This window comes from Diceros bicornis, chromosome 12, assembly GCF_020826845.1.
Source record: "Diceros bicornis minor isolate mBicDic1 chromosome 12, mDicBic1.mat.cur, whole genome shotgun sequence".
In the NCBI taxonomy this organism is placed as follows: domain Eukaryota; kingdom Metazoa; phylum Chordata; class Mammalia; order Perissodactyla; family Rhinocerotidae; genus Diceros; species Diceros bicornis.
Genome location: NC_080751.1, coordinates 32623317 through 32650466, shown reverse-complemented (window position 1 = coordinate 32650466; position 27150 = coordinate 32623317). Strand labels below are relative to the sequence as shown.

At 36.2% G+C, this 27150-nt stretch overlaps 1 protein-coding gene across 1 annotated transcript in view; it reads right to left on the bottom strand.

The window, feature by feature from the left end:
- The window catches only part of ASB3 (ankyrin repeat and SOCS box containing 3), a 105517-nt gene that overhangs the window by 8606 nt on the left and 69761 nt on the right, over positions 1 to 27150 (bottom strand). Inside the window, exons 4-9 of the mRNA XM_058551244.1 lie at positions 23764 to 23876; positions 23034 to 23169; positions 20243 to 20420; positions 18121 to 18318; positions 13482 to 13739; positions 8448 to 8581 (exon numbers count right to left, since the gene is read on the bottom strand). Coding sequence (XP_058407227.1) covers positions 8448 to 8581; positions 13482 to 13739; positions 18121 to 18318; positions 20243 to 20420; positions 23034 to 23169; positions 23764 to 23876 — 1017 coding nt within the window. The remainder of the gene's footprint in view (positions 1 to 8447; positions 8582 to 13481; positions 13740 to 18120; positions 18319 to 20242; positions 20421 to 23033; positions 23170 to 23763; positions 23877 to 27150) is intronic.

Genomic DNA, 27150 nt, shown 5'->3' with positions numbered 1-27150 from the left:
ATGATCATACAACCATATCAACTAGTACTACTTCCAACCTTCACCAGACCCTCAGGGTTGCTTAGCAAATCTTGCACTGGTTCCCAATTAGTTTCCCACAACAACCATTCTAAATCATCAACTCCTTTACCCAACTCTCACTTCAACCTCCTCCTTAGCAAGATTTTACCTCCTACTTTAAAGTAAAAACAGGAGATCTTCTAGGCTCTCCTTCTCTGAACTTCTAATCCTCAAACTATAAACTTCCCTATAACTACCCTATCCTCATCTCTCTTCTCCTTCTCAAAGGAATGGGACTATTTGAAGCTAATCCCACCTCCCTCTGGCTTCTCTGTAATCTTATTACATAAATTATTGCTTTTATCTCCAAATCTTTAATCTAACTTTTTTTTTTTACACGGAGACCCCTTAATCTATAAAACATGTTCAAGTCTCTCTCATTTTAAAAAGAATAAGAAAATTCTGCCATGACCCTGCATCATTTGCTTTTAGTCATTGCACTAGTTAAAGAACTATATTCACTTTATTTTTTCATTCATAGATTCTAAATCAGTGTCTGATACATAGTTGACATGTAATTAAAGAATCCACTCACTAAGGAATTAATGAATATACACAGCTATATTTGTAAATGCCCATCTATAGAAATACTTACATGATAGCTTCTCTTCTGAACTAACTAAAATTACAGACTGAGTGGTTAAAAGTTCTCAAATGAACAAGCTATCAGAAGCTAAAGCTTCTGTCCTAACTGCCTTTCCACCTTAAAAAAGATATTTGGGATCTGAAAAATAATTTTGTCTGTCTTAATTGAGATATAGCTGTCCCAGGGGTCTGCCTGCGCACGTCTACAATGCAGTACGTATCTGGGAAGAGTAAGATGGGCTTTCAAATAAAATTGGTGACCTGATACTTAGGACGCTTAAACAACTTCTGTTTTAATTGCTCTAGGGCAACATTTTCTCCTCTCTTAGCTGACCAACGGACTGCTGACAATATCAAAACAGTTTTAACAGCACAACGTCCCCGCAAACGTGGATGCAACCCATTAGTGCCTAGTTCAGTAAGGATTACCCCATCACATACACAACACAAAAAAAAAGCCACTTGGATAAGTAAGAGCCTGTGTGAAGATAAAATTATAAATGGGCAGATGCAATCTTGTTAAAATTTTAAGTTAACTATAAATTTCTCATAAAAAGAAAAAACTAAGCCTGGCTCTTAAATCGAATAATAAGGGCAGGCTGCAGGACCTGTAAATTAAGGCATGATTCTGCTGAAGTTGTGAAGGCCCACAACACGCCTGGTATCTGGAAGGTCAAACAGAAGATCATATGTTGGGGCCAGCCCCGTAGCTTAGCGGTTAAGTGCACGCGCTCCGCTACTGGCGGCCCAGGTTCGAATCCCGGGCGCGCACCGACGCACTGCTTGTCCAGCCATGCTGAGGAGGCGTACCACATACAGCAACTAGAGGGATGTGCAACTATGACATACAACTATCTACTGGGGCTTTGGGGGGGCGGGGAGGATTGGCAATAGATGTTAGCTCAGAGCTGGTCTTCCTCAGCAAAAAGAGGAAGATTGGCATGGATGTTAGCTCAGGGCTGATCTTCCTCACAAAAAAAAAAAAAAAGATCACATGTTTAATTTTTGAAGATGAAAGGCAATAACTGACAGGGTTCTTAATGATAATGCCTCATCCAGATTAATAACATCCAGAGGAAATGCCTCTAGAGTTAAAAACCACTGTGAATAGTGGGCTCTGAGTCTCACCAAATATTTAGCTTTATGAATTCTATGGGCAGAGCCCTTGTGACTAGACACAATGCACAATTTATCCTACAGTTTTCAAAAGGTAACTCTTTACTCTCCATGTTTCCCCAGTCCCCACCAAACTTGGAGGCCTTTCAGTTTACTGGACATTTTATCTAAAAACTGCAAGTTGGGGTTTCAAAAATCAATGTTGAAAATAAGGAGCAGGTGGATTTTAGGTGAGCTATTCCATCACAGAGCATTTGTACAAATACTCATTACAAAGTATACTACTACGTTATTTGTAGCTTTTATTGACCTTTCCTTGGTCATTGGCTCTGGGACAGGATTTGGTTAAGGGATAGCTTGGTTACAGGCTGTTATGCTATGATAACACAGAAATCCTAAAAACCAGAGTCTTAACCCAACAAAGGTTTATTTCTTGCTCATGCAAAATCCTCTTCAGGTCAGGTGATTTTCCAGGGCAGGTGTCCTGCAGTGACAACTCAGTGCTGCAGGTTACTTCCATCTTGTGTCACTGCCATCTCAAACATGGCTTTCCGATTTCCTCAGCAAGGGAAGTGAGAGCATAGGGAACTTATACGCAACAGTCTATGCTTTGACCACTTACACCAATCACATGCCAATCAAGGCTAAAAAATGCAGTCTTCCTGTGTTCCAAGGAAGAGGAAAAAGAAATGGAACTCAGTTAACTGAGGTCTGTCTCTGCTGCAATGACAAAATCTGTTGTGAAAATGATGTGAGGCAGGTATATTATTATCCCTTCTTATAATTGAGGAAACCAAGGCTGGAGATATAAATAACTTCTCTGTAGCTAGGAGCTAGTGGAGGTGAGTCCACTTAATTCCAGAGCTCCCACCTTTAACCATTTTACTGTGCCAGATGTCCATGCAGAACCTGCATCACATCATTACTATGAGAGTCAAAGTAGCAGAGAAGTTAAAATTTTCCATCAGCCTGAAATAAGTCGTGCCCCACCTCCCATCTTTTTAACAAGTAACTTAATGATATACCAATTTTGAACAAGATACATGCTCTTGCTATATAGAAAACAGAAAAACAAGTATTCTTTTTAAAACTAATACGTTTTATTACCTTAAACTAGAAATGGCTTGAGCAGACAACCGGAATGCTGGTTAATTATCACCAGAAAGGTACACTTTAAAGTCACACAACGTTTTATGTCAATTATACCTCAATAAAGCTGGAAAAAAATTATTACCAGAAAGGATTACAGATCAACTATTCCTAAACCTAAATTTTGTATCTAGTAGTTATTTTCCAATTTTTAACTGTATTTATAATTTTAAACTGTATTGTCATAATAATCTCATAAAATAAGTTGCCACATGTAGCTAGCTTGGTGTACTTACCAGAAATGGTTTATCTTGAAGAGTACATGAGGAAGAAGCATTGCTCAAAACTAGGAGCACTGCTTGAAGTTTCAAAGGAAACTTTAGTTCAAACATGTAATAATCTACATGTATGAACTGTTTTAAATCCTTTTTAGAACAAAGCAGAGGAACACTGAAATGAATAGATCAAGAGAGTTTCCTGGGGCCCTTTCAAGATCCAGATCCATATAATGCTCTGGAAAGAATTGTACATATTTGATCATTAAGGGTTCAGGATGAACTAAAGCCAAGAGCTTTTATCCACAAGAATTTAATTACTTAGACTCGATCTTGGACAGTTGGCCAACGGCTAAAGAATTTTTTGATTAAGAAGTCTACTCCTGGGGCTGGCCTGGTGGCGCCAGTGGTTAAGTGCGCACGCTCCGCTGCGGCGGCCCAGGGTTTGCAGGTTAGGATCCTGGGCGCACACCGACGCACTGCTTGGCAAGCCAGGCTTTGGCGGCATCCCATGTAAAGTGGACGAAGATGGGCATGGATGTTAGCCCAGGGCCAGTCTTTCTCAGCAAAAAAGAGGAGGATTGGCAGATGTTAGCTCAGGGCTGATCTTCCTCACAAAAAAAAAAAAAAAAGAAGTCTACTGCTATGTGGTTAAACTGCTGTTTCTAAAAGGTATATATAAGGCACATAATCAAAAAATTGTTATTAAAGCTCCAACCAGTCAGTAAAATTTACCTGCTATATGTTTCCTTTCTGATGCAAAAAAAAAAACTTTTTGAAGACAAATCTGACTCCAAGATGAGCGAGCGGCAAGGGACTGGTTGTCTTTTTTATTTGTAAACTACCAATGCAAGTTGCTATTTCCTTAGAGAGGAAAAGGGTGAGGAAAGGAGAATTTTGACCAAGTATATGACATCTCCAGGACTTGTCTAGGGCTTATAAAAAATGGAGAGAATCTTCACAGAAATAGAAAAAAGAATACTAAAATTTATATGGGGCAAGAAAAGACCCCGAATGGCTAAAGAAATCCTAAAGAAAAAGAACAAAGCAGGAGGCATCACAATCCCTGACTTCAAAACATACTACAAAGCAATAGTAATCAAAACAGCATGGTACTGGGACAAAAACAGACACACAGATCAATGGAACAGAATTGAATGCCCAGAAATAAAACCACACATATACGGACAGCTAATTTTCGACAAAGGTGCTAAGAACATGCAATGGAGAAAGGAAAGTCTCTTCAATAAATGGTGTTGGGAAAACTGGACAGCCACATGCAAAAGAATGAAAGTGGACCATGTGCTATCGCCATTCACAAAAATTAACTCAAAATGGATCAAAGACCTGAAGGTGAGACCTGAAACTATAAAACTCATAGAAGAAAATATAGGCAACACACTATTTGACATTGGTTTTAAAGGAATCTTTTTGGATGACATGCCTACCCAGACTAGGGAAACTAAAGAAAAAATAAACAAGTGGGACTTTATCAGATTAAAGAGCTTTTATAAGACAAATGAAACCAGAATCAAGATGAACAGACAACCAACCAGCTGGGAGAGAATATTTGCAAAACATACATCTGACAAGGGGTTGATCTCCATAATATATAAAGAACTCACACAATTGAACAACAAAAAAAACAAACAACCTGATCAAAACATGGGCAGAGGAAATGAACAGACACTTCTCCAAGGAAGATATACAGATGGCCAATAGGCACATGAAAAGATGCTCAACATCACTAATCATCAGGGAAATGCAAATCAAAACAACACTAAGATACCACCTCATGCCTGTTAGAATGGCTATAATCACCAAGACAAAAAACAACAAATGTTGGAGAGGATGTGGAGAAACAGGAACCCTCATACACAGCTGGTGGGAATGCAAATTGGTGCAGCCTCTATGGAAAACGGTATGGAGATTCCTCAAAGAATTAAAAATAGAGATGCCCTACGATCCAGCCATCCCACTACTGGGAATCTATCCAACGCACCTGAAATCAACAATCCAAAGAGACTTATGCACCCCTATGTTCATTGCAGCATTATTCACCATAGCCAAGAAGTGGAAGCAACCTAAGTGTCCCTCGACAGATGATTGGATTAAGAAAATGTGGTATATATATATACAATGGAATACTACTCAGCCATAAAAAAAGACAAAATCGTCCCATTTGCAACAACATGGATGGGCCTGGAGCGTATTATGTTAAGTGAAATAAGCCAGAAAGAGAAAGACAAACACTGTATGATCTCACTCATATATGGAATATAAACCAACACATGGACAGAGAAAACTGGACTGTGGTTACCAGGGGCAGTGGGGGTGGGGGGTGGGCACAAGGGGTGAAGGGAGTCATATATATGGTGATGGACAAACAAAAATGTACAACCCCAAATTTCACAATGTTAGAAACCATTAAAACATCCATAAAAATAAATAAATAAATAAAAATGGAGAGAATCTTTCCCTTGGGACAGATACTGGTATACCTAAAGGAGCTAGAGAGCTGAAATTATCTAGGGCCTTACTAACAGTGGTACAGCTGCAAGAAGAATCTTTTCCTAAAAACTTAAAGGAATATATTAACAAGGTGGTTTTTAATACCATGATAAGTTATTAGAGCAAGTGGGGTAAAGCAAGACTGTCACACATTTAGAGAGGTAATCAACGAGTTGTCTTTCTGGGCTCACTGTCATTGGTGTTAAAACTCCAGCCATGCTTCTGCTTACTAGAAATCCTGCAGCTTAAAATCCAAATAAAGGAGGGAAGAGCACAGATGACCAGTAGGCAGAAATTGAGTGTTGTGAAAATTCAAGAAAAACAGGGAGCAGGGTGCATCAAGCAAGCCTTGAACTACAGAAAGAGAATCATAATTCCATTTGAAACTCAAGCAACTGAGTAGATGGGCGTGTCTTTTCCTCCCAGTTTCATTTAAAATTCAGCATCGTAATGGCTCCCATTATCTGCAGAAGAGGAACCACTGAAAAATACCCTGAGAGACCAATATAACTAGGAGAAAGAACACAAGCTTTTCCTAAGTGGTTTACGATAAGAATAGCGTTAGAAAGCCTTTCCAAGATAGGAATAAAAGGCCTTCTTAAGACTGGACAAGACAAGAGTCAATGTGGATGAGGGTTTCTCAACCTCTGCACTATTGACATGTAGGGCCACATAATTCTTTGTTGTGGGGAGCTGTGCTGTGCATTGTAAGATGTTTAGCAGCATCCCTGGCCTTTCCCCACTTGGATGGCAATAGCTCCCCTACCAGTTGTGATAACCAAAAAATGTTTGCAGATATTGCCAAATATCCCCTGGGGGGAAAAATGATCCCTGTTAAACACCACAGCTATGGATGAAACAAATAATAAACAGCTGCCAGGGACAACTCTCTTTCTTGGTAAATAGAACTCCCAAACCATCTTGCCTCCTGAACTAGGAAACAGAAAGAAGCAACAGCAGGATTTGTAAGAAAAATGACAAGTTCAAACTCCGTATATGTCAAAATGTGGGATATCAAGAGATGTCCAAAAGGCAGTTGGATATAGGGGACTAGAACCAAGAAAAGAGGTCTTGGCTAGAGAAATAGACCAGAAAAGCATTAGCTACATTAATATCTGTGAGAAAGGCTTTTGCAAACCTCAGCCAAAATAAAATCCTCTTAAGAGATGATGAGTATTACCCTACACAAGCTCTACCTAGTGCCTAATTAAACAAGAAGCCCTTGATGGATTTAGTCTACTGCAGGGTAATGTACTCATGCACAGTTTTTACCTTCATCTGGACAAACCTGCCATATGTTAAAGTCTTCAGAGTAAACTCTCACACATCTTTACTAATTGATATGATGCAATAATTTTCCCATTTGGCATATGCTCCCTCTTTTGACTTTTTGTTCCCAAATCCATTGTCCCATATTCTATCTGTTCTGAAATGCTATTTGTTCTCTACTACTGCAGATACATAATCAGTAAAAGCAGATGCAATTCTCAACACTAAGAATTACCTGCAAGTGAATTTTCCAACATTATCATTAAAGAAATTCTGTACTAGAAGGCTCAGAGACTCCAAACAGATTACTATTTTTCTTCAACAGAAACCTCTCTAACAGTTTGAATACACCTCAGTTTAAGAGCATATTTTCCTGAATGTCTGTTTTTGATTGAGAAAATTTACTTAAATGTAATTTTCCAAGAAATTAGAAGACACATTTCTACATATGCATAAGTTCACTTGTTAAAAAACGTATTCAACATGTTTTATGAAGAGTTACATCTCATGTAAAATTAGCAGTGAAGAAATAATTTTCCTGACTTAAGACATACAGTCTGGTTAACAAAATATAGGGAAAGTAAAATAAATCTGAATAAGTAAAGAAGAATCTTTTGCATATATTATGTTTAATTTAAATTGGTTTCCTTATATAAAATCTTCTACTGTGTGCTCTTTAATTTTTTTTAACTAGCTTAAAAATTTTTTAATAAGTGAGGGTAAGCTGAGAATTTGTTTTAAAACAATCATTTAAGGGGCCAGCCCGGTGGTGTAGTGGTTAAGTTCGTGCACTCTGCTTCCGCAGCCCGGGGTTCGTGGGTTCGGATCCTGGGCGCAGACCTACACACCACTCACCAAGCCATGCTGCAGCAGCATCCCACATACAAAACAGAGGCAGACTGGCACAGATGTTAGCTCAGCAACAATCTTCCTCAAGCAAAAAGAGGAGGATTGGCAACAGATCCTCCAAAAAATAAATAAATAAATAAATAAATAAAACAATCATTTAAAATATCCATCAATTCACAGAATTTTCACCCAGCTCACCTCCCAAGTTATATCACACCAACACACTAGCATACATTCAGTAAGGAAAGGTATAAATAAAGGACAGTACTACTTCCTTTTAGAGCTGATTAAATACTAAAGACAGAACACAAATCCATACACACTCCAAAGAGGAAAATCAAGTTTAGCATTTTTCTAATCACAAACTAAATATTCACTAATAAGATTTTTAAGACTCATTTTTGTTTACATAATCCTTACTAAAAAGGATATCATTAAATAAAAATATCAGTAAACACCTGCTTTTCTTTACATGCTCCTTAGGCTAAACTTATAAAATCAGATATAATTTTTGTTGAAGGATATTATTATTATCCCCTCCACTATCCCATTCTTTCCCCACATACAGAAAATGCAAATGATGCCCAATTTAATATATGTTCTCCAATGACTCATCACTTAAAATTACAACATAGCTAGAGAAAAAAGAGAAGAAAAAGTAGTGAAGTGTGTTTAAAAATTGTACTTTCTTACCAACATGTTGCTGTAGAGCCCAAGAGGAGTTTGAGGCACGAGCAGAGAGCATCTTTTCAACAGTTGGAGGAAGTCTCCTCCAATTAGTAAACTCCAAAGTGAAGATAAGGGTGTCATCGCTGACTGAGTCAATCCTATATTAGTAAGATGTTAACATACCATTAGACACAAAATACACCAAAGGTTCGTCCTGAAAACAAACACCACATAACTACTCCTACAACATCTGAATGTGGAAGGCAGACAGAAAACTGCAGCATAGAAAATATTCGTGTAACGGAAGGTAAGTTCAGTGGATACGAATAATCTACAGGTTCCCACAGGAAAGTGAATTGACTCTGTGTTGTTGTCCAATAGATGACAAAAGGAATCTCTACTTTTGTAGAGGGCAGGAACTTTCCTTCCCATTCCCCTGCAGCAGTGGTAAGAAAAGACACAGAGACAGCATCAGTCATCACTGGATTTGCCATTATCTCCTCCCAAGTGGACCACCTTGCTGAATCTAGATTGGTCATCTTTACAGACATATAATCTAGCAGTCCTGAAAGGATAAAGCCCAAGTACCCAAAGCTATACCTAAACGTAGTGTACGAGAGAGATGACTCATTTCTGCCCATCTCCCGGGGAAGTACAATTGCTCTCCTCTAAGAACCTTCCGCATTATAGGTTCAGCTCTAAAGGATGTACTAGAATAAGTTTCGTCTTTAAGGACTGAAAGAAGGTATTCAAAACAAACAGTTCTCCCTCTATTTTTTCAAAATAATGTCAGGTTTCCTACCAATCCACCCAAAAGAGACTTCCTCAAAGATTGTAAGCACTTGAATACTAATGGAAAGAGCACTGGTCTAAGAAAAGTTTTGATTTCTAATACCACCTCTACTACTTACAAACATGTTGCCTAAAATCTGTAAGCCCTAGATCCTGGTCTCTAAAATGAGAATAATACTTAACCTGACTATTTCAGGGGACTACTTGTGAAAATAATATAAGAAAACATAGTAAATACACTTTTTTGTGTGTGTGTTGTGTGAGGAAGATCAGCCCTGAGCTAACATCTGATGCCAATCATCCTCTTTTTTTTTTTTTCTGCTGAGGAAGATTGGCCCTGAGCTAACATCTGTGCCCATCTTCCTCTACTTTACATGGGATGCTGCCACAGCAGGGCTTGACAAGCAGTGCGTCGGTGCGTGCCTGGGATCCAAACTGGTGAACCCCGGGCCGCCAAAGCAGAGCGCGTGCACTTAACCCCTTGCGCCACCGGGCCGGCCCCAGTAAATACACTTTTTAAATTATAAAATGTTATATAAATATTTGATATTACTAGAACTGATTTGAAATTTTCAGTATTACATTTTCAATAGACCTTATAACATTGAACACATGAAATTTAATCAAAGCTTAAAGAGAACTCTAAATCCTAACAAAATTAACCATCTCATACTCAATTAGATACTCTCCTACCATCACACTGTTTGAAGAAAAATAAAATTATTAGGGCCTCTGGAAATTACTTCAAAAACAGAAACTCTTCTCAAGGTTGCTTTTTTGGAGACATTACTGTAGCAAGGACTAAAGAAGGAAAAAAATAGAAGGCAAGGAAAGAAACTGAATAATACTCTAGTCACCTCAAAGACAACTATTTATTGCAAGTTAGGGTCAAAGTATCCTTGAAATGACTGATTAGAGAGTATGAAAATTATTTCCCAAATTCTCAATTCTCTAATATGCAAACATAAATAAGGAAGAACGTAAAAGTGTAACACAAATGCCTTGGGAAAACATTTTACTTATTAGGAAACTCTCAGTGAAATCACAACTTATCAGGAAATACTGAGAATAAATGAAATGATAAAATATAGTCAAAGACAAACAATCTCATTTATCTTCTAGGAACCCCACACCAAAGGTTACTTGGTTCTGGTTCCTTATTTCCTTTCTAATGGTTTCATTTTTCTGCTATAATGTGCTTTAAGTCCCACTGTGACTAAACACAGAGTCATTTTTACGCAACTATCTAAACACACACATGAGAAATAAATCTGTTTATACAGCTTCAGTTAATATAATGGTGAGTTTATTTTACCAATGCTGATAATGCCACTAAAAATGTATTATTACTGCACTACATTGACCATTACATCGTACAAAGCAGTTGTACAATCATAAATGAGTGACAATTAATCAACTAAATGCACAGATGACATTTACTTTCTATTATTCACCTATTACATTTTAGGGGCTGAGGGGGGAACTAGTCTTGCATTTAAAGTTGAAAAAACATTTCAACTCTGTAGATTATATTGTGACAGGCAATTATTCAGCCAGATACATTTTTTAAGACTGTTTAAGACAAGCAATACCAAGGAAAAACATTTATAATTTACGTGACAAAGATTAAGCAACAGACTTACATGTGATATAAATAAGATACGACCAAAATCCACTTTACCAACATATTGGAATTTTTATGGGAGAATTTTTCTTATAACAGCTCTTTGAATGCAAATTTGATCAAAGAAAGCAAAACATCTATCGTATTCAGTGGCTTTATCCTTTGGAGTAAAATAATGCAACTGACATTCTCAATTCAGATAGCTGAAAGTTTTACAATTTACTCCAAAATAATATGTAATTTACTGGTTCTTAACTTTTTTCTATCCTAACACATTCAATATATAATATAGCACATACCCAGTGGTTTATTACCACAAAAATTCTCAAATGGGCTATTCATACAGGGGGAAGGGGAGCCTGTATCAGAACTGAGGATGGGAGAGTATATTTTACAAAGCATTCTAGAAAAATAAAGCTAAATAATTCCCTCTCATTGCAGCAGTCTACGTAGTTGGCTGAGGAGGAAAGGAAAAGAGGCAATGTTTAATTTTTTTTCCCTGAATAGGTTCTTCCTAATTTAGAAGTAGGAAGAAGCAAGAAAAGTTGGCACCAATCCCCCCAGCTTAGGCAAGGGATTAAGGGACCTGAAATTAAGTGATTAACTACCACATTTCTGTGGATACACAGGGCTAAGACAGCATAGCACAGTAGTTAGGAAGACAGATTTGAGCCACACTACGGGACAGCTCGGGTTCAAATCTAAGCTCTAACACTAACTAGCTGTGTGAGCTTGGGCAAGTATATTAAACACCCTGTACCTCAATTTTCTCCTCTATAAAATAAGGATAATAGTATGCTACCATATTTTATATTAAATGAGTTAATACAGTAAAGAACTAAAATAGTACCTACTTTGTGTCAGGCAGTATTCTAACTGTTGGTTAAAGAAATAAACAAACTAGAAACCAGAATGGAGCATGATGGCTGAAAGTAATGGGCAAGTAGTATGGGGTTGAGTTAGCAGCTTCAGTAGAGGAACACGAGGAGTGTAGCTGAGAAGAAAATGGGTGCCTTGGGGACAAGCACCAAGTGGGTGAGAGAGGAAAGGGAACACACTGTCAGGGCTGTCCACAGCCATGTGCTGAGCTGGATTTACAGCAGCAGTCAGGAAGTGAATCCCGGAACGGAGAGGGACAACTGGTACTGTCAGGAGCCCAGATACAACAAAAAAATTCACTAAGTAAAACGTTAAAGGTACTTGAGTAGCTTTGTTAATAGCTAGACACAGCATTCATTAGCGAGTATTTATATCTCAACGATATGTATGTGCACACACACGTAAAAGGGATTTGTTAAGACAAATATACATACACAAATAACTTTTAAAAATCAGAGATTTCTCAACGAATTGTCAATAATCTTTACATTTCATTCAATTATCTAAAAAATACAATGGATTTTTACGAAAATTTATTGAAAAGGTACAGAGGGAATTGCAACAATGAGCATTTGACAGGTAACTATGTTAATCAGCTGTTGGAGAAAGGAGTAAATACAATCAGGGACTCAACCTGTTGTAAACTATAAACAAAAACTAAAGTGGAAATCAGAACACGTATCTAAATTTTGCTTTTACTTCTATATTCCTCAAACCACCCACAAGAAAGCAGTTTTTCCTTACAAACCACATATCAGAAACACATAGTATCTGAAAGGGATGATAGTCCTAAGCATAAAACCTCTGCCTAGTGAAATTCCTGAATTCCATACAATGGCAGACATAATAAAAAAGTGAGATACCGCGATCCTGCCAAATAAAGAGCAGCTCTTCACGTAAAGATGGCGAAGCCACCAGGTGGAAGATGGAGTCCCCAGAAACGCAAACTAAATTTACAAGTGGGGGCCACTAGCATTGCCTGCCTGAACCTCTAATAGGACCTCTTTTGAAAGGAAAAACTCAAATAACAAGATATCAAAGCACTTTTCTGCTGAAACAAAATCTCAGTATTAGTCTATTTATTTTAGTGAATGGTAGTTTTTGAAGCACAAAAATGAAGACTTCTGATGTTTTTATTTATAAAATATCCATGTCCTCTATTTTCCTAGAGACTTTTATTCTACTTTCTCATTTGACTTGAATTATCAGATCAAAAGAGTCCTCTCACTGCTACAATTACGTCTAGACACTAACAACTTAGAAAGGCTGGAGGCTTTTCATCGAATCACTCAAAGGTGCAACTCTTCTGAGAAACAAGTTATATTGTGAGCTACTACAGAAATCAGTACTTAAGAAGTGAGACAAATTTCAAATACACAAGATGCTGAAGGACAGGAGTATTCAATCTAGTTGACTAGGGGATAATAGAAATCTGCAAAGCAGTTACAACCATTCTGTCACAGGCATTTTAAGAGGAACATGGGGACGGCCTAAGCAGAAGAAATATCCCTCTCAGAAGAGTTCACTGGCATCCATACCTTTCTACTTCCTTCCAGTCACCTCTTACCTTTTTCCAGGACTCTAACCTTACATTCAATCTCACTTTTAGCAGCCCCACAATTCCTTCACCCCAACCCAGCCATTACAGTCAAAACACACACACACACCCTCCTCCCAACACAGGGATCTCAAGAAATTAGGGGTAACTGAAGGTAGTATATTCACTCAAAAAGGGTAAAGTCCACTATGGTAGGATTTCTTACCATGAACCGCATAATAGATTCAGTGGGTCAAATCCAGCAAGCAGGAGAGATGGTAACCATTCTTTATATTTTGTTTGTGCTTTAACTGCATGATTTATAAATTCAGATATATGGTTCCACGGTGCTAATGGGCAACCCTTCTTCAAAAGGTAGCGAAATACTGAAAACTTCTCACACTTCAGGCAGTATGCCAAATCAAGTTCATTTAGCTGGGCTCCATATTTCAAAAGAATATTTGCCATTCCAGGGAATTCATAGCTGCACCACAAGGAATAAAAAAAGGAAGAAAGAAAAGTTAGACTTTTACATAAAAAAATAATTCTGGGGCCGGCCCGGCGGCGCAAGTGGTTAAGTGCGCATGCGCGCTCCACCGCGGCGACCCAGGCTTCACCGGTTCAGATCCCAGGTGTGCACTGACGCACCGCTTGGCAAGCCATGCTGTGGTGGTGTCCCATATAAAGTGGAGGAAGATGGGCATGGATGTTAGCCCAGGGTCAGTCTTCCTCAGCAAAAAAGAAAAGAGGAGGATTGGCAGATGTTAGCACAGGGCTGATCTCCTCACAAAAAAAAATAATAATTCTTACAAATAGTTAACAATAGTTACAGCTGGAGAATAAGAATGGCAGATGGGATAGTACATGGTTTTTACATGTCTAGCGGATTGACACTAGGGGACTAGGGGAAAGTGGGGGTTTTACTTTTTAATTTATACCCTTCTGCATGGTTTTTAATTTCCAACTATGAACAGGTAGTAACCTTAGAATTTAAAACATTTATCTTGAATAATTTTTAAAATTATCACTGACAAACAGAAAATTCTTCTCTAATTATGATATTTTTGTACAATTAAGTATGTCTACTACAAAATACTTGCTAAACAAAGTTAATAAACAATGTGATCAGTCCCTAAAGACAGATAAATCATTCTAGGAATCTCTAAGATACCATTTCCTTTAGCAATATAGCCTTAGCCAATTTCCCTCTTTCTTTTAGATTTCTAATAGTAAAAATCATATAGAAAAGCTTTTTTTTAAAGGAATTTTTTTTTTTTTTTGCAGGGAAAGATTCGCCCTGAGCTAACATCTGTTGCCAATCTTCCTCCTCTTTTTTTTTCTCCCATCCCCAAACCTCCAGTGCATGGCTGTATATCCTAGTTGTAAGTCATCCTAGTTCTTCTATGTGAGCTGCCTCCACAGCAGAGCAACTGACAAATGGGTGGCGTGGTTCTGTGACCTGGAATGAAACCAGGCTGCCAAAGTGGTGAGTGCTGCACTTTAACCAATAGGCCATCAGGGCTGGCTCAGCTTTTTTTCCTAATGAACAAAAATTTAACTTACAGCTTTATATTTTTAAATTAATCTCATCAAGTACTTTTACAGAATACTAGTATATTATTTTATACCTATTAAATTGGTTACTTCCCCCCCCCCCAAAGCCCCAGTAGATAGTTGCATGTCATAGCTGCACATCCTTCTAGCCGCTGCCTGCGGGACACGGCCTCAGCATGGCCGGAGAAGCAGTGCGTTGGTGCTCACCCGGGACCCGAACCCGGGCCGCCAGCAGCAGAGCACGCGCACTTAACCGCCAAGCCATGGGGCCGGCCCCTAAATTGGTTACTTTTTAAAAAAATTTTATCATCCAATACTGGTAAGTTGTGGTTAAATTGATTGAAAATAAATGTAACCTTTTTTTGAGAGAGCTAACTGGCAAGATGCATCAAAAAAGGTATCACAGCAACAATGAGGAGCATAGACACTGGAGGCAGCTTGCTCAGCCACTTACTAGCTGTGTGTCTCTGAGCAAGTTATTGAACCTTTCTGGCACACAGAACTAGCACTATTTAAGTATCTGTAGAATAAAATGATATGTAAAGTAAAATATCCTATAAATAAAATAAAATATAATAAACATAAATCTTGACAATTTATCCAAGAGATAAAATCAAAAAGAAATGATATCCTATTTGCACAAATATGTTAACCAGAGTATTATCTATAACAGACTTTAAAAAGAAAGAAATTACCTAAATGTTCGACAGAGGAGCAGATAAGTACCAAATATGATATAGTCATCAAAACCTGCAAATATGATGGTTATGTAACCACATTAAAAACAATGTTTATGACATAACTTTAATTGTAACAAAGCTCAGTAAATATGTATGTTCACTACGTAGACAACCGGAAAAGAAAATATCTAAGAATAAAATTATTCTCCTTTTGAAATTGGTATTAATGTTATTTGAAACAACTATAAATTAAAAAGAAATATTTCATTAATCATAGTATTACAGAATCTAAGTAAATAAGAGGCATAAAAGTTGTAAATAAAACAAATATAAAATGTTTAAACCATTGTCATGTGAGACAAACTACTTCAAGGACTTATGCATAGAACTTTAAATTAAGGTTTTAAAGCAGTTAAAACACTATATACACAAGTAAAATGTCACCTAACCCATATATTTTTATAAATCTATTTCATTTATTCTCCAATTTGTGCTTTTCTTTAGTTAAAAGATTAAACAGTATTCTCTTTACTTTTAATCATTTGCACTGCAATTAGAAAAGAAAAATCCATAATTCTAAAATTTCTTTATAAAAATTAATAACTTTGTTGTCTGTCTACCATCTTGCTATTTGTTCCTGATGAGAAGTCCATCATTCATATCATTGTTCTTGAAAATAGCCCTGTATGTATGTATTTTTTCCTCTGGCTATTTTCAAATACAGGAAAGCTGACAGAATTTGTTACCAGCAGTCCTGCACTACAAGAAATGCTCAAGGATATACTTCCAACTGATGGTTCTCAACAGTTATCACCAATTTATTTCAACCAATTTGACCTCATTTAACTAAGCTCTCATTATTTTGCCTGCTGTTATTACTTGCTGATTCCACTATAGAACAGACAAGCTACACACGGACTGTTGAACATGTCCCAACAAATATGCAGGTAAACTGTGTTTCAGGGTTAACAGGTACACTGGGTCATACGGTTTAATTCAAACTACACTTACAAGATGATGAGCCTAGCTGCTGTAACCAGAAAGACTGAAATATCATTACTCCAAAATGTAACATGAAGGCCAAAAAAGACTATCATTATATTGGACACATATACATACAAACTATCCAAAACCATTATGTTCTTGTCTAATGAAAAAAATTCAATTCTGACCTAACAATAAAATATAATGGAGTTAAATATGTATAGAGAAAGACAAGTAACATAACTAAAGTCATCAATGCAGCCTCACTGAAGTGTCTAGAAAAACAAAAGTGTCTAAACTAAAGTGTCTAGAAAGACAAAACTGCAGGGGACATAAAACGAACTTCTATAAAATCATGAAAGTTATGCATAGAGTGGGTCCCAGATACTCAGATTAACCAAAACCCCAAATATTCAGACTACACTATATACCTGGAAGCTTAAATTCAGAATAAATAAAACGAACTACTATTTTACAAAGCAAATGTTAAGAGATGGTAGAGGCTGAAAAGATTAGTAAATAAGTTTTTGATAGATATTTAAATTAAATCGTGCATAGCAATCCATAATAGTAAATTCACGGAGGCCAATGAAATTTTGAGGTATGCCAGTAACCTCTTTCGTTACCATTAAAAACAATAGCGTCTATTTGCATAACTTATTCCATTACTGGATGGACCAGACATACTACTTAATATGCTTTTCTTATGTATAGCCTTATTCTTATGGTCTATTTTAAAACCGTAGGAGTCTTATAGACAAGTATTGACCAGAAGCTGATAAAGCAGCTGTGATTCTTCATTTATTCTACCTCATAGGATCATAGTAGGTTAGCACAACAAGTATTTTTAAGACTTTTTAATTTTATTACTCTGACTCACATGAAGAAATGCTACAAACCAAATACATTAAAAGTATAATAATATCTACAAAACTAAAGTTTTATTTTTAGGCTTATAGCAAGTCTTGTAAATATAAATTTCAAATGGTAAATAACCTGAAACACAGTCAATGCCTTACTTAAAGTCATTTTTAATTCTTTTTTTGCCCCAGCTTTATTGCGGTATAACTGACAAATAAGATGGTAAGATATTTAAAGTGTACAAAATGATGATTTGATATAAGCATACATTGTAAAAGGATTCTCCCATCGAATTAAACATATCCATCACCTCGCATAGTTACCTTTTTTGTTTTAGTGAGAGAATTTAAATTCTACTCTCTGACCAAATTTCAATTATACAATACAGTGTTATCAACTATAGTCACCGTGATATACATTAGATCCTCAGACCTTATTTATCATATAACTCAAAGTTTGTTTTAATTTGTGAATTGTTTTGAAGACCAAGGATATCAGAGAACTCCTGAATTTACTTTAATATGTTGTAAGTATTCCCTAAAACTGCTACATTAAAAATATAATCCAGATCCAAAGAGGGAAGGAAAAAAATCTGACATTATCACTTCATTTCTACTGTACTTTGACTGAAAAAGGTGCGTCCTAGAGGGTTTTTTTCTGTTTGTGTTTTGTTTTTAAGTTAGCAATTTAGCACTAAGAAATATTAAGTTTCATCATAAAAGAAAGTCACTTGGAAATATATCTCCATATAGCAAAAAAGGATAAAAATATAGCAAATATACATACTTCTTTTGGAAAGCCATACACATGGGAGAGTTGAATCCAAAGACGAGGCAAATCTGGGCATCTGGGCTGTAGCCACACTGGAGTAACATTTCTAGGCACGCTTTATACCCTCCAAACACCGCTGAGTAAACAGGGCTCACTTTGTCTGGCCCAGTGTCACAGACTCGGTTAGTAAGTGGTATTAACAAGTCCAAGATTCTGCAAATACACAAATTCAGGAGCATTTAATGTTTTTACATGTACATAAGTGTAGGCAACAATTCTACAGCACATACTGTAAGAGTCACCCATTGGTTGATTTAAAGAAGTCTATCTGCCCTCAGTGAACCTTCTACCTACATTAAATTATTATAGGCTACATATTCCAAAACGTTACGCTTCTTGTTGTTGCTTAATACAAAGGTCCTTTAATATATCTGAAACAGAAGTAAATAATGTTCCTATAAGTAAATAAGTAACAGTTGTCCTTTTTTATTTTTTCACTAATTATCTACCTTACCACAATCACGTTACTTCCCCAAATTCAAATTTTATGTTAGATATTTTAGGATCTAATAATTTAAAACTTCATTATACCAAATATAAACTTGTATGAAGAAAACAAACTATTTCCTTCTTAAAGTACAAACTAAAGTTTTCTTTTTCTAATTAATAAGAATTCTTAAAGATGGTAACATGAAATGAATAGCATTTTTATCAGAAGGAAAGCAGAATTTCTGCTAAAATATTCCATTCTCTGAAAATAATATGAGCTCTTTAAACACCAAGGCAGATTTATAAAGAAATTGGTTGCTAAGTAGAGAAAATTCTAAAGAAAATCATTAAAACATAAGTTCTTAGATTTTGTAAACTTAACTTCAGCACTCAGCTGGAGAGAAAAGACTAGTCTACTATTCTAAAATTAAAAATAAAACTGTAGGGATAATGTGAGCCAGGAGACCCACCTCTTTCTGGGAAAAGAAAGGCAGGGCTACTCCAAAGTAGCCTCCCAAGAGGGTTTTGGTACCAATCTAAAGCTCAGAGTATAATTGTACCTAAGATTTATGTTTAAATAAATAATCCAGAATTAAGAAAAATATCAAACTTTAAAACCAAATTTTAAAATAAAGAAGCTGTTTAATGTCTCTTAACCTTAATAAATGTGTTCAACTTTTAAAAATGAGTTGGAAAAATTATATTCTTCAACAGGGCACACATACGCTTATAAATATTTTTAAGGAAACAGTAAAATATCGTGCCACCTAGTGGCATAATAACCAAATTACAGAATTGTTCTTCCTTCTGTGTAAACATACTCCAGTAACGACCCCTTCACTACTACTTTTTAAATTAAATAATATTAACAATAGCTATAAAATTATTATTGCAGAATTACGACTCTAAAGACTTTAAACAAAAGTCTTTAAAGACTTTTAAAAAACTGTGCAGTGCCAATATATGTTAAGATAGGCTGCCATATTCTCATAGGTATAACCAAGTTATTAGGTTCTAAGATTCCTGGATCCCCCAATTTCAGGGAATTCCAACTTTAAGACTCTCTCTCCAAAACATACAAAAAATTTCATGGGAAATCTTGGCTAAGGAAGAAGAGTAAAAGAAGCAGGGAAAAGTACCAGATTGGACTTGAGATTAGATAAAGAGAAGTCCAGTCAAAGAATTCAAGAGGGGAAGAAGTACCAGCCCACACAAAACAAAGACTCAAATCCAACAGGGGTCACAAACTCAAGAGCTTTCTGGGGTCAGGGAGGTAATGTAAATAAATTGAATAAGGCCCTCAGATCACAACATAAGATGCATGGGATAAAACTTAAGATGCATAGGATAAATCCGGATAAAACTGGAGAGGAGTTGGAGAGTAAAGCCGTAGCTTGAGAAATCATGGAGAAGACTTAACACCCTAAGAAAGCCCCTGGCGTTATCTGGACTCTAGCCACTCCACCTCACACTAGGAAAGCTCAAGGCTAAGAGCAGATGAGGATGGCACAGGGGACACAGATGAGGGTAGATCTAGTCACCCAGCAGATTGGTAGAGAAGGGGATACCACAGATTTTGCCCAGAAGATTTATGCCTTATCATCTTTTAATTATGAGACCATTTGTATTTTCCATTTTTAACACTTACTTTGTATGGCCCATTTGTGCAGCTGCATGAATAGGTAAATGCCAATTTTCCTCATTACAGTATAGATTGGGATCTGCCCCACTGGACAGCAAAAGCTCCACACATTCTGTGTGGCCCTCTTGAGCAGCAATGAACAAGGGAGTAGCTTTATCCAAGGCTTGACAATTGACATTTGCACCTAATACAAAATAAAACATTTAACAGATAATCCTCATTTATGCAAAAAAACAAAAAAAATCATGATAATTAACATAAATTTCAAAGCAACTGACTTAAAAGAGATTTACAGTACAATAGCTTTTCCCTCCTCAGAGGATACTGTTGTATAAACATACTGATTTTCCCAACTTGTTGGTAATCATTTAAATTGTTTTTGCTTTTATGTTAGCAAGAAAACAAGTGATTAATATTTTAGAATTCATTTTTAAGCTAAAACAAAAATCTTATTCGATGAAGGATTCATTTCATTCCAATCTCTCCTCTAACAAGCACTCTGTGGGTCCAACAAGTAACTGTTTCAAAAGGGAAAATGCAAGCCACCGAATATGGGTAAGATTTTGATAATTACTGAAAAAGGTAAGAAAAACCTAAATTATGAGACTTTATAGATGTCACTAATTGATTCAGACTAACATTTATGAGAAAAATTTCCAGTAGGTATGAAATAGGTGGGGGCTATGCCTTAAAACTAATATTGACTATACTCTTTATTACATCCGTTTTCTTCAAGACCACTGCATGATAAATAGAGCCCACAATAAAAGGAAAAAGGTCTATTTAAATGGGTTTCTGAGCTAATTTTTTTAGAGTATAAATCTAATCATTTAGATGCCAGTGTATAAAGACGTGAAAAACTTGAAAGTGACCTCAATTTTGGTGAATGTTTTGAAAACAGGAGACTTCCCCAATCTTTTCTCATTGACAAACAGTGTGTTACATATGCTAAGTATGGTGTTACTACATGGCTGAGAATTTTTAAATTTCTGGAATATATCTCAGTAGAAAAATCATTATCATCAAGGGTAAAAAGATTATCTTTTATTTAACAGGATGTTCCATAAATGTAGCTTGAATAAAAAAAGCCCTGATATGGACAAAAACTATGCAAAACACAAATGGTAAGTTAAAGAGTTTATGAAACCTTCAGAAATTCCAACTGGACATTCAACACGTCTAGACAAGCAGAATCTTCTTGACTTATACAAGGTGGATGCTTCAGCCTCAGAAAGAAGTGAACACTATTGCTGAGAAAAGACTAAGACAAGAAAGAAACCTACTTAACTTTCTTTTTTAAGCAATGTTTCATTTTGATTGATAATTTCAATGTATCAGAAAGAATAAGGAACCAGTCCCTGTAAGATTACAGGTAGAAAAGTTGGAAAAATGACAGATAATTCACCGAAAAGAAAGTCATTTTAAGGAGTCAGAAACATATATAGTTACATTATAAACATACCTACATACATTTTCAACTTGCTTTTTATGACTATTCAGAGAGGAAAGAAGGAAAAAGAAAGAAGAAAGCAAAACAAAACAGGTACTTAGTGTTCCAGGAGATAGGCTCAGCACATTCACGTGCAATTTAACCCATTTTATTATAAATATTCATTACACACTCATAATTGGAACTTATGGGACTGGTAGCCATAAAACGAATTAGGACAGTGCTCAGGAAGGTACAACATAGAAGAAGGCAGATGAGAAGTCAGAAGGCCTGAGTCAGAATTTCCTGATTCTGCCAGGAAATACTTTCTAGATCTTTGGCAAGGCATTTAAACAGTTAGGGCCTAGGGATTCTTAACAAAAAAAAAAAAAAAAACACGCTTGAATAAATGATTTTGGAGATTCCTCTCAACTCTAAGATTTATAGACTCAATATTTGTAACATATATCTTAATTGGGCACTTGAATGTTTGTTTCTTTTGCTTTCTACTTCAACTTGAGTATTCAAAGGTTTGTAAGGAGAAAATAAATAAGAAAATATGTGCCTTGCTGTCTAAATAAACTTTGTTTTGTATATTTGGAGGTAATTTATTAAAAGCTTAGGTATTATAGAAGATATCTGAAAAGCATAGGTATAAAAAAAAAAGTGGTAAATCTTGTGTATTTCCCTTCTGCTCTTGACTATCCATGCTTCATCAGGTTAGCACTGTGGGCACACACACAGTGTCTGGAGGAATTTAAAAGCTTTTACACAACAAACGTTTCTGGTCACAGAAATGTCATACACACTAAGAATGCCACCTCAACACCATCTTCTCTGGTAATGCTGAATGTGTAATGGTTGCCACAGAGAAATCCTTTACCAGGTTTATATTGCTATTAACATCAAGTGTAAACATGCTTTGAAATAAACCCATTTAAATATCACACAACTGATCAAAACATACAACTCAAATGGTTAATATACAAAATAGCTATCTAATAAATTAATTAAGCCTAAGCTAGTCTTACACCCTAGAAAGTTGGAACTGCTCAGATCCCTATAAGAAAGGACAGCCCCATCATTCAACTTGCCTATAAACCTGCTTTAGTGATAGATCATTATGTTCCTACTCAGATAATTTAGTAGCTGTGTATTGCATTATTATATTGCATATAACAAGTTGTGCATGTTAGTAATAGACACTTAGTAATCAGGCCTATAAATCAACTGTATGTACTCTTATTTACCACTAACATAAAACCATAAATTTCACAATCTGATTTGGTCAAGAATTATTCTTCCTAGGAAGATACAAAGTTAAAACTCATTATCTTAACAGTGCAAAGGCTAATGGATTAATCTTACCCGATGAAATAAGTATGCTCAAGCTTTCTAGCTTGCCATACTGAGCAGCCACAAACAAAGGTGTGATTCCAAAGTCATCCTGGCATTCCTTGTTTGCTCCTTTTTTAAGAAGCAATTTTATGATCTCAGCATTTTCCTAAAGCACAGATTCATATTTTAAATAAGAGAAAACAAAGAAAATAGAAAATATCTCTTTTCTTATTGTTGTGTGTGTGCACATGTGTGTGTGTTTTATCCTCACTAAAGGAACACTTTTTTAAAAAAGTACATTGGTGGATGGGAAGGAAGTGTTAAACAATCAGATTATTCTATACCTTTAGCTGGACCATTAAATACAAACAGATCTCCAGGAATTATAATCCTTACAAAATTCTGCAAAATTAGCTTGCTAGCCCAAGCACTAAGGTGTTATGACAGTTTCTAAATACACTGCTATAAATAAAATAAGCCACTGCTCATTATCAATTTATATCCCAAATATTCTTATGGTCTCTTAACTATCTATCAACATTTGAAAAACTTAGATAATCCCTGCAGCCCAAAGCTGCTAGAACTACTAGAGCGGCTGGCTTATTCAGAATTATCATTAGCATTTAGACTGCCTTTTCTGTACTGCACTAACCATCATAAATCATAGCCAAGTAGGAAGCAAAAACTGTAGAGAACTGTCATTTTAAAAGGGTAAAACACATAATTTACATAGAAATGAAATAATAAATTCAGAGGTTACCTGAAAAGTAGCCTGGTGCAAGCTGTTCCATCCACACATAGAATGGGATCCATTAACATTTGCTCCATGTCGAAGCAACAGCCTTAACACATCTACCTGTCCATTTTCAACAGCTGCAATACAACAGTCAAAACAATTATTGTCAGTAAAAAGACATGTTTGTAGGACTGGACACTTTGGTGATGTTCTCATCACTTATTCACCTCAGAACTCACAACACTGTGATCACTCCTATCAACAAATCAAAACACATATTCCTTATGCAATGCCAAAGCATTTATCAGAATTGCCTTAGCCCAAACCCATTAAAATAGATATCCTTTCTGTGCACGTACAAAATTATTTTCAATCATATTTTAAAAGTTACAGAGGAAACAGAAGCAAGAGGCAAACATTTGTTCTCTCTGATAACGGAGACAACGTTTGTATTTTGTAAAAAATGTAATTGGGAGGCAGATGCGATGAACAAGTCAGAAGAAACAGCACCAGTCTGAAGAAACAGTCTCAAAAGAATTGAAAGGTTTGCTATCATTACCATTTGATCACAAATGACAATAGTCACTGACAAGCAAATTGAAAGAGCAACGTTGCAAGTCTGCATCTTAGATATTTTTTTTTACCGTCATAAACAATAATCATTGTTAAAATAATGTTCTTACATCGATCAATGAAAATATAGTAAAATTTTGCTTATTTGAACTAAAAGAGGACTCTAAATAAACTCAAGAGTGTTGGTTAAGAAGTGCATATTACTTAACTACAGTAGCTGAAATTAATGATTCCCAAGTTACTGCTAAAGTAGATCCTTTGCAAGAATAGTTTGCAGGCCTATAGATACCTAAAAATCATGTGCCCTTTTACTAATTTCACCAAATTATTCTACTTTATTGTACATAACTAATTTAATATTAGCCCACAAGATGTGTGTAATCTAATATCATGTACATATAACAGTTTATAAATCCTACCTAGTGAGGATGAACATAGGTATAATGTTATTAAGTTGATACAACAAACAAGAGGGGCTAAACTTTCCAGAATGCTATCTAACACAAAACTTTGCTATGAAGGTGTAATTCTGGAGGAGTTAATGAAAAAAACAGAATGCCAAAATAGAGTTATATAGTACTTAATAAAATAAGTACACACACACACACACCATTAGCAAATAAGGTACGCTGTGAATGCTTCAGGTGTGAGGCTATTACAATGACTTCTTGGAATTAGAAGTTTGGGGAAATACCAGCATCTATAAGAAGAGAAAGAGCAGAGATGTATATAAGAAGGTTTGATTACATGTGCTTGGTAATGGGATAGGAGGATTGAAAAACAAGACTTTTTATTCCATTTCAAGCATACAGTTATTCTATATCTTCTGTTATAGTAAGAGGCAGGAGGTGAGAATCAACAACTCTCAGTCAAAAATTAGAAAAGCACTAGACATTTGGATGAAGGGCCATACTTGAAAAATGCTAAAATACATGAAACAATAGGATAGATAAAAATCCTTAAAAGTATAAAACAAGAAATGACAGGGGCTGGCATGGTGGCATAGTGGTTAAGTTCATGTGCTCTGCTTTGGCGGCCCGGGGTTCGCAGGTTCGGATCCTGGGTGCAGACCTATGCACCGCTTATCAAGCCATGCTGTGGCAGGCATCTCACATATAAAGTAGAGGAAGATAGGCATGGATGTTAGCCCAGGGATAACCTTCCTCACAAAAAAAAAAAAAAAATGATAAATGTATTCATTATTATTAAAGATGAGTAACATGCTGTTGACAGCTTATTAATTTTGCATATTGAATTTAACCAAAGTTTATTTCCTCCATAAGGATTGTCTGAAGTTTTTAAATCAAAAATTCTCGGGGCCGGCCCTGTGGCTTAGCAGTTAAGTGCACGCGCTTCGCTACTGGCGGCCCAGGTTCGGATCCCGGGCGTGTACCCACGCACCGCTTCTCTGGCCATGCTAAGGCCGCGTCCCACATACAGCAACTAGAAGGATGTGCAACTATGACATACAACTATCTACTGGGGCTTTGGGGGGAAAAAAAGGAGGAGGATTGGCAATAGATGTTAGCTCAGAGCCGGTCTTCCTCAGCAAAAAGAGGAGGATTAGCACGGATGTTAGCTCAGGGCTTATCTTCCTCACAAAAAAAAAAAAGAATTCTCTTATCCTGGGAGGTATCAGAAATTTAACACCATGGTTGAGACAGTACCACTGTAGTAGAAGTTTAACTTTTCTTTATTTCCCAGTTAACACTGAAGGGCATTTTACCAGGGAAAGAACAATAGTTTTTCAAGCTAAGTTATTTTTCTATAATCAATCTAAAATCAATCTAATTTGGGGTGGAGGTCATGATAGAAAAGGAAGAAAGGGGCCAGCCCAGTGGTGCAAGTGGTTAGGTGCGTGCGCTCCGCTGTGGCGGCCCAGGGTTCACCAGTTCGGGTCCCGGGCGCACACCAATGCACTGTTTGGCAAGCCATGCTGTGGCAGCGTCCCATATAAAGCGGAAGAAGATGGGCACGGATGTTAGCAGAGGGCCAGTCTTCCTAAGCAAAAAAAAAAAAAAAAAAAAAAGAGGAGGATTGGCAGATGTTAGCACAGGGCTGATCTTCCTCACGAAAAAAAAAAAAAGACAGAAAAGGAAGAAAATCTGTTTCATATCCAATTCATATATCATTATCAGTGATTACTGGCAAAAATCATTCTATAGCCCAGACCCTGAGTTGAAGATTATAGGTTGTCAGCAGTGATATATGAAGCAGAGTAAAGATAAGTTTGTTTCATGAGTTAGGCTGATTTTATAAAAACGAAAGTCGAAAAAATTTGTTTTGATTATTAAATACACTATAGAAGTCAGAGGGAAAAACTGTTTTCACTTTTAATATCATAAATACATCAAGATATCTGATTTCTGCATCTCTAGTGAAATCATTTCCAACGGCAAAAGAGTGAAACCAACACACGAGCAAATAAATAGCACTTTTATAGCTCTTGCTAATTATTTCAAAATAAAGCAAATTTAATGGTTAAATAGTGATTTAGAAAAGTTTATTTACAGCTTACATCTACTACCAAAGCTTCTCCTTTGGAAAAGATAGATTAAGTTCTTTGTACTTACACAAGTTATCAAATTGGAGGGGCGGACCATACCATAACATCCTATGTTATGCTTCAATTAAAGTTTATTCAAAAAAAAAAAAAGACTCTCATTTCCTATTTATTGGCCTCCTTATCATTAATAAAATACGATCCGTGAGGAAAGAAACTGTGTCTTGTGCTCCTCCTACGGCCAGTGCCCAATGCAGAAAGAAGAAAGGCAGTAAATGATCATTGACTGGATGAATGAAAAATAAATGTCTAAAAGGAAATAAGATTTTCTCTTT